Source organism: Mucor velutinosus, assembly GCF_035048745.1.
Source record: "Mucor velutinosus strain NIH1002 chromosome Unknown tig00001567, whole genome shotgun sequence".
NCBI classification, from domain to species: Eukaryota; Fungi; Mucoromycota; class Mucoromycetes; order Mucorales; family Mucoraceae; genus Mucor; species Mucor velutinosus.
The window spans coordinates 380,253-392,475 of NW_027041896.1; the positions used below are offsets into that span (position 1 = coordinate 380,253).

Sequence of the window (12,223 nt, forward strand, 5' to 3'; positions counted from 1 at the left end):
TAAATTAAACTGAAGTCTCTCTACTGGCCAGGTAGATGATCCTTCTTAAATGCTATAACAATGGATAAAAGTTCTATTAATTAGATTATGTTGTGCTAGAAGGGCTACAACTGTCTATAAAGATTAAGGTATTCTTGATGGGTAGATATGTCTGTGTTGTGCAACAACATGGACAAGCTATGGTAATTGAAGTGCATCTCAGCTATCTAAATACTGAGGTTCACCAGATGTGATAAGCGTTGTACAAGATAAATTGCTACTTTGGCATTCAGAACTTAGTATAAATAGAATAACTCTTGTCTTCATCAATAAATCTTTAGTTTTTGTGTCTGATCTTATTCAAATAAGTCTTTTCTTGTTTTTATAATATTGAACATTCTTTATAAGCTACAAATAATAATCCTTTTATTCTTTGTGCTTAACAGTTTGTATCTAAATCTGGTAACTGGATGAACTGTCGGAATGCAGACCATAGTGGATGTATTCCGCAAGCGTAATTGACTTACTCTTCTGGCAATGCAACCGACTACCCCCTTCGTTTTAGGTCAGATTCTGTTCAAATCTAGTCATTTTCAAGCACGAATAACTCATACCACAAAGCGTTTTGAGGGCTTGGATTAGTACCACACGCCTCCTTTTGGCCACGCTTTATTTCCTGATACTTTATCTCAAATTTCTTTGGGTCATTGCAAATCCATGAAAATTCGCATATTTTTCATGTGTATTAGCAAGGGCAAATTCTTGAAAATCAAACGATCGCGTTTTTCACCTCAAAAATGAAGACTTTTCTTATGATACATATCAGATCAAATTGATCGTAAAGATGGAATGCAACCGTGGAAACCCTTTCTATGAGGCTTGTATATGCTAAATTTTGACATATTCACAGAAAACCTGTTTTCATATTTTTGAAAACTGCTCATTATTTTCAGTCTAAAAACTAAATGTAACCAGCATCATTCGATGCGCCTTTAATGACTCTTTACAAACGCAATAGAAAGTAAAGTATAACAATGACAATTTTCATAGTCAAATCTAGCAAAAACGTTTAAAGAATATCAGATCAAGTCAAATTTGAACACAAAAATGACAACGGCACAAATCCAAGTTTGAGTGCCGCAGCGACAGCTGCTGTGGCAAAAGACTGAGGCCAAATTTACTAGCCGTGACGTCGGATAGGGCGCCCTCTCATTTTTCCATATCCCCGTTTTTTTTTCCTTTTGCAAAACGCGTTTTGTATCAAACCATGTTGGTTTGGAAACCGTTCAAATGATAATAACACTCCAACTTCTGATCACACTGCCTTGTATTGCTAAAAGAACTTGACACTGCTTCTTTGAAGAGGGATATAGTAGGTACCATTCGATAAACGAGCACTGGAAAACGTAGAATCAGTACTAACTGAATTTGTTTGTTAGGTTTTGATAATTATTTTGCCTGTTTGACGTGGGTGCTGCTGCCATTCCTTTTCTGCTGTCTCTGCTGTCTGCTTCTTGGCCTTTGTCTGGTCTCTGCTGGTGTTGCTTGTTGTTTGGTCTTTGTCTGGTCTCTGGTGTCGTTTGTTCTCTGGTTTTTCCATGGTGCTGGTGTTGCTGCTGCTGTTGCTAATATGGTCTTCTCTGGTGTACTGTGTCTGGCGCATGCTTTTTCTCTGGTTTATATCTGGTGATTGCGTATCCTCTGGTCTATCTGTGGTGGTGGTAAGTGGTAAGTATTTTCTTTCTTCTGGTCGGAATGATATAAAACTTCTTTGAACGTTTGTATTATTGCTTCCTTTCTCGTGATAATGCATTTTATCATGATATTTACTTTGTTGTGCTTTCTTCTTCTTTCGCTGGTTACGTTGCCCCTGTGGCTTCACATGAGACAACGTTAGTCATTATGTTGCAGTGCAAACTTATACCACCATTGCTTTTGCAGTTTTGTGTGTTTGCGTTACTTTACATTCGACTATTACCATGCACTTTGCTCATGTGTGCATTTTTGTTGCAACAACAACGAGCTGTTCTGAACATCTCTGACGTTGTATTTGTTATGCTTTTCTTTGAATCACTTTGTGTGAGTATCCCTTTTTTGCCTACATACTACTATATTTCCATAGTACAGTAGTATTTTCTTTTCTTCTTTCTTTTATTACTATGATGTTTCTTTGAAGCATACCTTTTTTACGTTGTGTGGATGTGCCTATCCCTGAAGCTCAACAAGACTTTATCCGAGGCTAGGAGGTAGATAGGCTGCCTCCACTTGGTTATCACTACTTACTTTAGTGATGATTGAGGGTCTCAACGCCAGAATCTAAAGCTAGGTGGTGTAAGTAAGGCATGCTCTAGCACCTGGGGGAAGTTTGATGATAGCAGCGGCTATATTGCTATTATAGCGGTGCTTAAAATCTTGCCTCACATCCAAACAGGGGGAAACCCTCGCAAATTTTTTTTTAGGTCAGCGGAGTTTTTAAATAATCTGATTGGCTCAGGGATTGAAACAACGATGGGCTACAACTAGTTGATTTCCTATTGATCTGTCATGTATTATAATTTTGTATTTGTAATAAAAAAGAGTATCAAATGGATACAATTTATAGTTTTTTTTATTCAACAGTACTGTATAAGATAACATGTAGTCATTTAATTCAGCATGTGGAATTTGAGACTTTTGTTAAATCTAAATCCACAAAAAAAAAGAATAAAAGACAATAGAGTCAAATTGATGAAGGTATATATATTATCAAACTGATAGATGATGGTGTATATAAACTGAAGAATCTCTACTGGCCAGGTAGATGATCCTTCTTATATACTTTAATAATGGATAAAAGTTCCACTAATTAGAGTAGTGGACAAATAAAGTATGAGCCTATAGCGCCATCCATATTCGTGGTGCTGCCATCTATAGCCTATATCTTATATAGTATGAACCTTATAATACTGGCGTATCTGAAGTTCGTATCTTATAATAGTATAACTTCGTATCGTACATCTAATCCAGTGTACACATAGTTTATATCTAAATCTGGTAACTGGATGAACTGTCGGTATGCAGATCAGAGTGGATGTATTCCACAATAATTGGTACTGCTTCAGCACAATCGTATGCTTGTTGCATACAAGCATGCATCCTAGGCTACGTTCACTTTCTCCTCAAGCCACTTTCACAGTGTAGCAACGTAGACGATGCTTGTCGTATCATATCTGATCTATCAAAGTGAGGAATCACAGCATTATTTCTTATTTTGGCTCAGTTATAAAAAAAAAACGTGCTTGGATGTTATTCTTTATTCAACTGCTAAGTCAACCAGGCTTTGTGTTAATTGAATTTTGTTTCTCTTTGCTTGCTTTACAAAACGAGACCTCTTTTTAACATCTTTGACGCTTCCTTACCAAAATCGGGTTTTCGACCTACAAATTGGAGTATACATTGGTAAAAAGATGCTTTTTTCTAGTAACACCATGAAAACATTTATGTGGTGCTCAAGTCTATGAAATAAATTTAGGGCATCGTATGACTAATAACAATGCACAAAAGGAATTTTATATACGCCATTGTAGCAAAAACTAGCCTTGAGCGGCCATTTTTCGATAATTTGGATGGGGTTGACCTTGGTGGATGCTGCAGATCCGAATAAGGCTTCAAGCGGTAGGCAATTCTTGGGTCCACGCAATGAAAATTACTGCAAATATGCTGATACAGATCTAGTACGTGCTTTCCTCATAAAACTCACAAAATTTACGAAAAACAGGCATGTTAGAGCACAAATTGTGAGATGGTTATCAAACGTGGTATCAGTGAATGCACATTTCAATTCTTTATAAACTTACTCTGCACTGGAAATGGTGTTTAGTATAAAGAATTGCTCTCTTATTTATTTGTAGGCTGTCTTGTAATGAAATGACTTATCTCAATGATGTAACTAGTGTAGGATATGAATATTTTACTCCCCAGTATTCTGCTCCTCTTCTAGGTAATCAAGCTGTATATGTCGACTAAGAAGGATATTTGCTGAGGATGCATTGTCGCCAGGTAAGCGTAATCTTTTTTTGTGAGAGGCATACATGCAGTATAGATTGTGCTTTATTTCTATGTCTAATGTGTTGTATCTCTGTATACGGCTTACATATTTATTGCCAATTGTCATTTGGACAATAATTCTCTGAAGCATACAGACTTACTTTGGTTGATTGAATGGGTTGATATACTGTGAAACTTTGATATTGACCCTATCCATTTATGAATATCGCACATTAGAGCCAAGTGAAAGCGCATGCTGGTAGGTATGACATAGCGTCAAGATTTCAACATTTAATAACACTCACTTTCTTTCTAATTCAAATGTTACTCTATCTCACACAGTATAGATTGGGATGCTGGCAAGTCAGGTATATTTGCAATTGTATACGAACTCGATATTTGTATCATAACTGACCATGGAATTTCCAATATGCATGATAATACGGTAGTATATATAGTTCATAATGTATGTGTCATAAACACTACGACATGCAACAGAATGCAGTAAAGCGTTATGTATACGTGAAGCCATTATACAGAAGCATTTCTTTATCTGATGCAAGTGCAGATAGCCGTGGCAATTCGCAGATGTTATTCCTCTATCCTACTTCAAGTATGGTAGCCCCTTTATATACTAAGTGTCAGTTGTAAGACTTGGTCATTAGCGAACATGCAATGCTTATTTCTCTGCTGATAGCAAAGTAAATCAAATAAATGACATCAGTGTTATTCTGATACAAGTTAAAAGCAAAGCAAGTATTTAGATGATTATCCAGAATCAGTAGTCTTACATGCTAGATTGCAATGTTGATCGCTGCAATGATTCTAGATAATTTCATATTGACACTCGGATTGAATCTCTTTATGAAGACTGAAATCGGGTTGAATGATAACCTTGACAAAAAATAGCCAAGACTTTTACAATAAACGGTCTGACTCAATTGCATTCAGTTTTGATGTAAATCAGACAGATACCTCATCGAAACCAAAGGCTAAAATTAAAAATAGCAGCAATATAACATACTTTTGCACAACACGACCCAATTTATCCTATGTCACCAAAGTGATTTCGTTTCGTAATTAATTGATATGTCTATTTGAATCGCTCGTGTCCAAACCTTAAATTAGCCACTATATACGATATGCGATCTGTGAATATCACATATTTCCAACTAGGGACATTTGTCTTGACTTGCTTCATTGGCCAGGTGTTTTTTTTTTGATTTAGACAGAAAAGCAGGCCCTGCGTAGTCTATATATTAGCCTGGGGAAGTTTTGTTTCTTTTTTTTTTCACATATCAACACCACGATGTCGCTTTCCAGAGCAAGACAAGTTCAACTACTAGCACGCCCAGTGTATCGTTCCATCAGCACATTGCGTCCTTTGTTTAATAAGAAGAGCGAGGATCCTTTTCCCGACTTGGCTATTCGTCACTCTTCCGAAGCGGCCTTGGACAGTTCATATCCCAATCTGCCACCTATTCCTCGTCCTAACGAAGAAACAGAGAATAAGCGTCGCAGATTGACTTACCAAAGTCGCAAGCGTGGTATTTTGGAAACGGATCTCTTATTATCGACATTTGCCAAAGTCTGGTTACCTCAATTCAATCGTGAGCAGTTGGAGGAATATGATAAACTGTTGGATGAGCCAGATTGGGATATCTTTTACTGGTCTACAAACAAGAAGCCTGTTCCACAAAAATGGCAAAACTCCAAGGTGTTGGAAATGATTACTCAACACGCCAAAAATGAAGACAAAAAGGTACTTCGCATGCCAAATCTGGAAGAAGCATCATCATCATAAACACCTTAAAAGCCGAATAAACACACATATACACACACAAGACGAATAAATTCTTATCAGCTTGCATAATGCATGCTATAATATTGTATAAAAACGGTTAGCTTTAAGGGAAATAAATGAAGAAAACAGGAGATTCTCAACAAGGAGGCATAGTGATTGAATGGTGTGTGCGCGTGAGAGAGAGAGAGAGTGAGAGTGAGTGAGAGAGAACCAGAGAAAGCATGATGGTTGGTATAAATAAACAAGCAGAGCCATGTTTATATATAAATGTTGCAAAGAATTTGCTGTAGATCCCATTGCCCTTCTTCCCCTCTTTTCTCATTTGCTTTCTCTATTCATGTCAGGTACACAACCCGTTATTCTACTATCACCAGCACCACCCATGCTAGAAAACGACGACTATGACAAACTGCCTTCGCCATCGCCCTCATTAACATCCAGCTCACATAAACCATTTGCATCTCTCACTCGAAAGCTATCCAACTTGTCTTTACGATCTTCTCCTCCCTCTCCACGGCCGGGTACATTGGATTCCAATTTCTTGTTGCTACCGGATGAAACGCCCATCATCAGCTCAAACATACTGACCACACCTACCATCAGTAGCAGTAGCAGTAGCAGCCTATACCTTCCACCTTCACCGTCGTCTGCCTGCTCCACTCCCACATCTGAACGTGCACAGCCATCTTGTTTGCAAGATAAATACAAAAACCATCGCAAGGGAAAGACAATTGGCCGTGGAGCTACTGCCAAGCTTCGATTATTGACGGATGAAAACGATGGGAAAGTAGTTGCTATCAAAACATTTCGCAAACGAGATGGACAAGAAAGCCGAAAAGGCTATGACAAGCGAATGACAAGCGAATTTTGTATATCAAAGACACTGGGTCATCGGCATGTGATTCAAGTCTATGATTTGCTCAAGGATAAGAAAGGTCGATGGTGTGCAGTAATGGAATATGTAAGCTTTTCTTCTGATGTAGTAGTGTTTGGTCCTATTAACACATCGATTAGTGTGCAGGAGGTGACGTTTTCTCCATATTACAGCAGTTTGATCTTACAGACGCAGAGATTGATTGCTTGTTTAAGCAGCTGTTACTAGGCGTACAGCATATACACGCAAGCGGTGTGGCGCATCGTGACATTAAGCCTGAAAACCTTGTCATGACAACAGAAGGTATTCTCAAAATTGCTGATTTTGGAGTTGCCGATGTAGTGCAATCCTGCTTTGATGTAGAACCTCGTTTATCGCAGGGACACTGTGGATCCGAACCTTACTGGTCACCCGAGCTATTTGAAAATGACGAATATGATGGTCGAGCATTGGATGTCTGGAGCTGTGCAGTAACTTGGCATTGCCTTATTTACCGACAAATACCCTTTTTCAAGGCATGCAAAGAAGATCCACAGTATGTCATCTACACAACATCTCCTAAAGACGGTTGGCTGCCATTATCCAAATGCAATCAAGATGAGAAAGAGTGTCTATATGGCATGTTTGATCCCAACCCTGTTACACGTTGGACAGTTGATCAATGTGTAGCGTCAAATTGGATCCAATCCATTCATGTCTGCTACAAATCATTCGATAAACATGTACACCATTTGAAATAAATAATGTCTTTATCAATTTGATTGTGTGTGAGAGAGAAATATATAGGTAATAGTAAATAATAGGCATTGGGCGATAGTAATAATAATAATAATAAAAAAAAAAAAAAAAAGTGTATAGTATAATATTAAGGAGATCAAGGAAAAAGAGGGGAGACACAAAGAGGGAGAGCAGCATATTACTTTGATTTTACATTTTGACTCAACCAGTTCAAACCTTGAAATAAGCCTTCACCAGTTGTTGCACAAGAGGGATAAACATACCATGGTCTTTCTTTCATTTTATCCAAACCCAATTTCTCTGTAACTTCTTGTGGTAACATGGCACCAGGCAAATCTTGCTTGTTGGCAAATACCAATAAAAGACAATCCTTCATTTCTCTGTCTGATAAAATACGATGCAGCTCTTGACGGGCTTCATCGATACGATCCCTGTCTTGAGAGTCGATAACGAAAATCAAACCTTGCGTTCCAGTGTAGTAGTGTCTCCATAAATTGCGAATTTTATCTTGTCCTCCAACATCCCACACATTGAATTTGACGTTTTTGTATGTTACTGATTCCACATTGAAACCAACGGTCGGGATAGTAGTGACTGATTGGTTCAGTTTCAACTTGTAAAGGATGGCTGCAAGCAATATATAATGAAATTTTCAGACACGACAGCAGCCCAAATGCTTAAATGTTGCAACTTACTGGTCTTTCCTGCGGCGTCCAATCCCAACATAAGAATACGCATTTCTTTGCTACCAAACATCTTGGAGAGAGCCTTTGATAAATTAGCACCCATTTTTTCTTATTAGATTTGTTTGTATGAAGGAAGGGAAGGGGGTGTATATTATGTTGTGTTTGAGTTGAAGAAGAGAAGAGAGAAAAAATATTCATTTACTGCTGCAAGTCCGAAATATATATTATATTTAGTGCAACATGGAAAAGGAGGTTTAAATAGAATTGCAGCAGCAGCAGCAGCAGCAGCAGCAGCAGCAGATTCACTCCATTTATAATACCACAAAAAAAAAAGAGGGAAGCATGGCAAGGCATCACTCGTTCGGTAAGTCCATGTCATTGACTCTACCTGATGGCAACTCCTCTCTTTCGATGTCTACAGACATTTGACCCCTTTATATATAATGAAATGAACCAATTAGCAGCTTGTCGTGGAAAACAACCATAAAAAGATGGTGAAGAAAGAAGAGAAATGGGATATGTAGGTGCCTGTGTGTGAGCAACTCGCTAGCTGACATAAATGGCAATTTAAAAGATACGACTCATCATGACGAGCCAATGGATGTCAGTAGACCGCAGTTTTATTTCATACCACTGATCTGTCTCTCGCTCTCTATAAAACCATTCTCTTTTATTCTCCTCTTTCTCTTTCTCTCTCTCTCTCTCTCCTTCTCACAAGACGCAACACTTTTTTTTCTTAGCATGGTTTCTTCTGCTGATAACGCTCCCGTGATCGCATTCATCGGCGCAGGTAACATGGCTGAAGCTGTGTTGGGTGGCCTCTACAGCAATGGCCATCCCAAATCACATTTACGCTTTTCCGAGCTCTTAGATGAACGTCGCAACTACATGAGCGAGAAATACCCTGGCGTCTTCAACAGTGCCTCCAATGATCAAGTTGTCGAAGGTGCTGATATTGTCATCTTTGCTGTCAAACCTCAAGTATTACGTCCTGTCGTCACTGGCTTGGCTCCTGCATTACACAAAAACCCTTCTGCATTGCTCATTTCCATCGCTGCAGGCATCGAGACATCTGCCATCCTGAATTGGCTGGACGCTAAGGATTATGAGGCTCCTTTGATCAGAATTATGCCCAACACACCCGCCTTGATTGGTGAAGGTGCTACTGGGTTATTCGCTACATCTGTAGTTACACAGCAGCAAAAGGAATTGACAGAACGTTTATTGGGTTCTGTTTCAAAGGTTTTGTCTTGGGTAGATTCTGAATCGTTGATTGATACCGTTACTGGCGTAAGTGGTAGTGGTCCTGCGTATTTCTTCTTGATGATGGAAGCTATTGAAAATGCTGGTGTGGATGCTGGTTTGTCTCGCGAGGATGCTAAAGCTTTAACTTTGCAAACTTGTCTGGGTGCTGCTCGTATGGCTCAAAATTCAGAGGATGATTTAACAACACTGCGTAAAAAGGTAACATCTCCCAACGGCACAACTGAGGCTGCTATCAAGTCAATGCAAGGCGCTCAGATTGAAGAGATCCTAAGAAATGCTGTGTTTGCTGCCACAGATCGTAGTAAGGAGTTGGCAGCTCAGTTGGGTAGAGATCAATAAGGTTATGTAGATTTTTTTTTCGTGTGTATAAATAAAACAATGGTAGAAATATTTCTTTTCGATTTTATTTCGAATAGCTGGGCAATCGTGGGACAACTGGAGCCGAGAAGGACAGAATCAATACATGACATGTCGCTTGTATTAGGTATTTTTCATATTATTCGGACCATGTGAAGTGACATGTAGGGGAACACTTGATGATTTAGCTTGAAAGACAAGCATAGCTCAGTATATAGGAGGACTCGTTTTGTCGTATGGAACAATCCACTAGATGATCAATCTTGCTAAGTTCAATGACGGTATCGCCCTGCGGGCTCTCGCCGAGCACACTTCAGGTCAGATATATCGAGTAGATTTTAAACAATCAATTAATAGTAAAAGAAAGGCTATATCAGAGTTAAGAGGGGGAGGTATCTATTCACTGATGTTGCTCTTAGGATACCTACATAAAGCTGGCCATGCCAGGACTTGTGTATAATCTACAGCGATTTTCTTGAGATATTGTCATTACAAAAGACACCTTCTTTATAGGGAAAGACTCCCAAAAAAAAACTGTTCAGGCTAAGCAAATGTCCTTTCAATCCTATGATTCCCATTTCATCAGCATCGCAATCATCATTGTCATCATCATTGTCATCAACAGAAAGGCATTTAGGTCAGCCAGCAGCAATGCCGTCACCGCCAAACCGATTCAAACTCAGCTATCTTTTCTGTTCAAGATTGGACAGATTGTGTCTTTTTTCGACTTCTTTAATCTATTCTGTAATATTCGACTATGTAGATTGTAATGATCACCCTACGCTTCCTAATACATTCTTGAAGTACTTTTCAAGGCGCTTCCAATGATGCCAAGTAAAATGGATGTTTTGAATGAACCTATTGAGCAAATTCAGAAAATATGAAATATGGTTTTCGGCTAAAATGTCAAAATTCTGCATATGAAAACCTCATAAAAGTGATTTCAGAAGTTGCTTTGGGTTGAGAGGAACATTTTGAATTAATATATGCCATAGTAAAAGTCTTCATTTTCAAAGTGAAAAGCGCAATCGTTTGAATTTCGATGAAAACCATGAGGTACCCCTCATGCTTTTTGGTCGATTTTTGGCCATGTTTTTTTTTTCGCCCAAAAAGTTGAGCAAACGTGTCATGAAGTTACTACTACTCAAGTACAATTGTTTGGCGACATTCTGATGGCTCAAAAAAGTCTACATGTCAAGATATGAAGGCTTGAAAACTGCCCAATTTTGTTAGGTAATGCTTTATAGACTTTCTTTAGACGGCATAAATTACATCTTTGGTAGCTGCAATTTACTGGAAAGGCAGTTCTGTAGCTTGAGCAATTTTTAATTCGAATAGGTGGCATATTGATTTTAGTAAAGCTGATTCATGCAAATTTTGATGCGCTATGTTGCTGGTAAGCTTATTAACATTGGAAATGAAAACCCGAATTTGCTGCTTAGATACTATGGCTTTGCATATTCGCTTCGCTGCAATCAAGCCCTCGGATAGATCAATGCTATCAAATGCTGGATTGGATGCTCAGTTGTCATAGGTTTGCGCCTTTGCTTCGCTACGATCAATCTCTCATATAGATCCGTGTTACCAAGTTTTGGATTAGATGTGTTGTGTTCTTTTTCCAACCCCCCCCCCCATTGCCGGCTTTGCCGGTGGGTTTATTCACCTTGTATGGCACACAATTCTTTAAATTTTTGGAAAGGATACGATTTGTTTGTCTACTTTTTTGAAGTTTTTAAAGTATATATAATGATGATGATGATATGAAAACCTAGCGGATATACCTCCATAGATTTTGTTGTACGCATTTATTCAATCTGCCGCTCTAATGAGGGCTCTTTAGTATACCGGCGAATATAATAAGCTTCAGAACACTTCAAACCCCTTCATAAAGTAGATCTACATTGCAAAATTTATAGGCGCAGCTCTAGCCATCAGGGCCGCTATGATGCCATAAACTTATTTTAACTAGCTCTGCAGCAGGTAAATCGCTGCTAAAGCGCCTTGTATCGCATAAACTCGTTGTTTTTATTCAAATATACGTTGTTATATGCCTAAAGCTTTAAATATGAAGCAATTTAGGCGAGCCATTCGACATAAAGGCTATCTGAAGCCATCTCCTTCATTGACGGAAACATCCTAGGATTGCCGAAAAGAAATTATGCAGTTTGAATCAAGCCAGGCACCTAAACAACAGCTGAACAGCGTATCGGCCCAGATAGAGGCGCTTCAAAGCCAAATCTTTGCATTAAAATATACCTCCACATCATTTGATGAATGGTATATTGCTCGGTTTGGAGGAAGAAGCTTTCACTAAATGACAAGTTGTAGATTGAAGTTGTATAGATCATATAGATCATGTCATATTTATTGTTGTTGCAGTGACACTTTCAGCTGTTCTTGAGAATTTGTTGCAGTGTAAGTCGTTTATCTCACTTAGAAGCTGTGCTGTCTCAATGCTATCTGGAACGAGCGTTCATCTATCCTTATCAATAT

General features: G+C 38.6%; 5 protein-coding genes across 5 annotated transcripts; 3 read left to right on the forward strand and 2 right to left on the reverse strand.

Annotated features, from left to right (window-relative positions):
• Positions 1–1,414: 1,414 nt before the first annotated feature.
• Positions 1,415–1,792, reverse strand: QNS1 (glutamine-dependent NAD(+) synthetase; the record flags this gene model as incomplete). The annotated part of the gene is made up of 1 exon (XM_064831180.1): positions 1,415–1,792. One exon carries the CDS (start codon positions 1,790–1,792, stop codon positions 1,415–1,417), a length of 378 nt encoding a protein of 125 aa, XP_064688048.1.
• Positions 1,793–5,314: 3,522 nt separating this feature from the next.
• PKH1 (serine/threonine protein kinase) lies at positions 5,315–5,809 on the forward strand (the record flags this gene model as incomplete). Its single annotated transcript, XM_064831181.1, has 1 exon — positions 5,315–5,809. The coding sequence occupies one exon, from the start codon at positions 5,315–5,317 to the stop codon at positions 5,807–5,809; it is 495 nt and encodes a 164-aa protein (XP_064688049.1).
• Positions 5,810–6,146: 337 nt separating this feature from the next.
• On the forward strand, positions 6,147–7,423 carry ATC70_011999 (uncharacterized protein; the record flags this gene model as incomplete). Its single annotated transcript, XM_064831182.1, has 2 exons — positions 6,147–6,770; positions 6,824–7,423. The coding sequence occupies 2 exons, from the start codon at positions 6,147–6,149 to the stop codon at positions 7,421–7,423; spliced, it is 1,224 nt and encodes a 407-aa protein (XP_064688050.1).
• A 176-nt stretch (positions 7,424–7,599) lies between these two features.
• On the reverse strand, positions 7,600–8,210 carry EHD3_6 (3-hydroxyisobutyryl-CoA hydrolase; the record flags this gene model as incomplete). The annotated part of the gene is made up of 2 exons (XM_064831183.1): positions 7,600–8,048; positions 8,117–8,210. 2 exons carry the CDS (start codon positions 8,208–8,210, stop codon positions 7,600–7,602), a joined length of 543 nt encoding a protein of 180 aa, XP_064688051.1.
• A 638-nt stretch (positions 8,211–8,848) lies between these two features.
• Positions 8,849–9,712, forward strand: ATC70_012001 (uncharacterized protein; the record flags this gene model as incomplete). The annotated part of the gene is made up of 1 exon (XM_064831184.1): positions 8,849–9,712. One exon carries the CDS (start codon positions 8,849–8,851, stop codon positions 9,710–9,712), a length of 864 nt encoding a protein of 287 aa, XP_064688052.1.
• Positions 9,713–12,223: the final 2,511 nt, after the last annotated feature.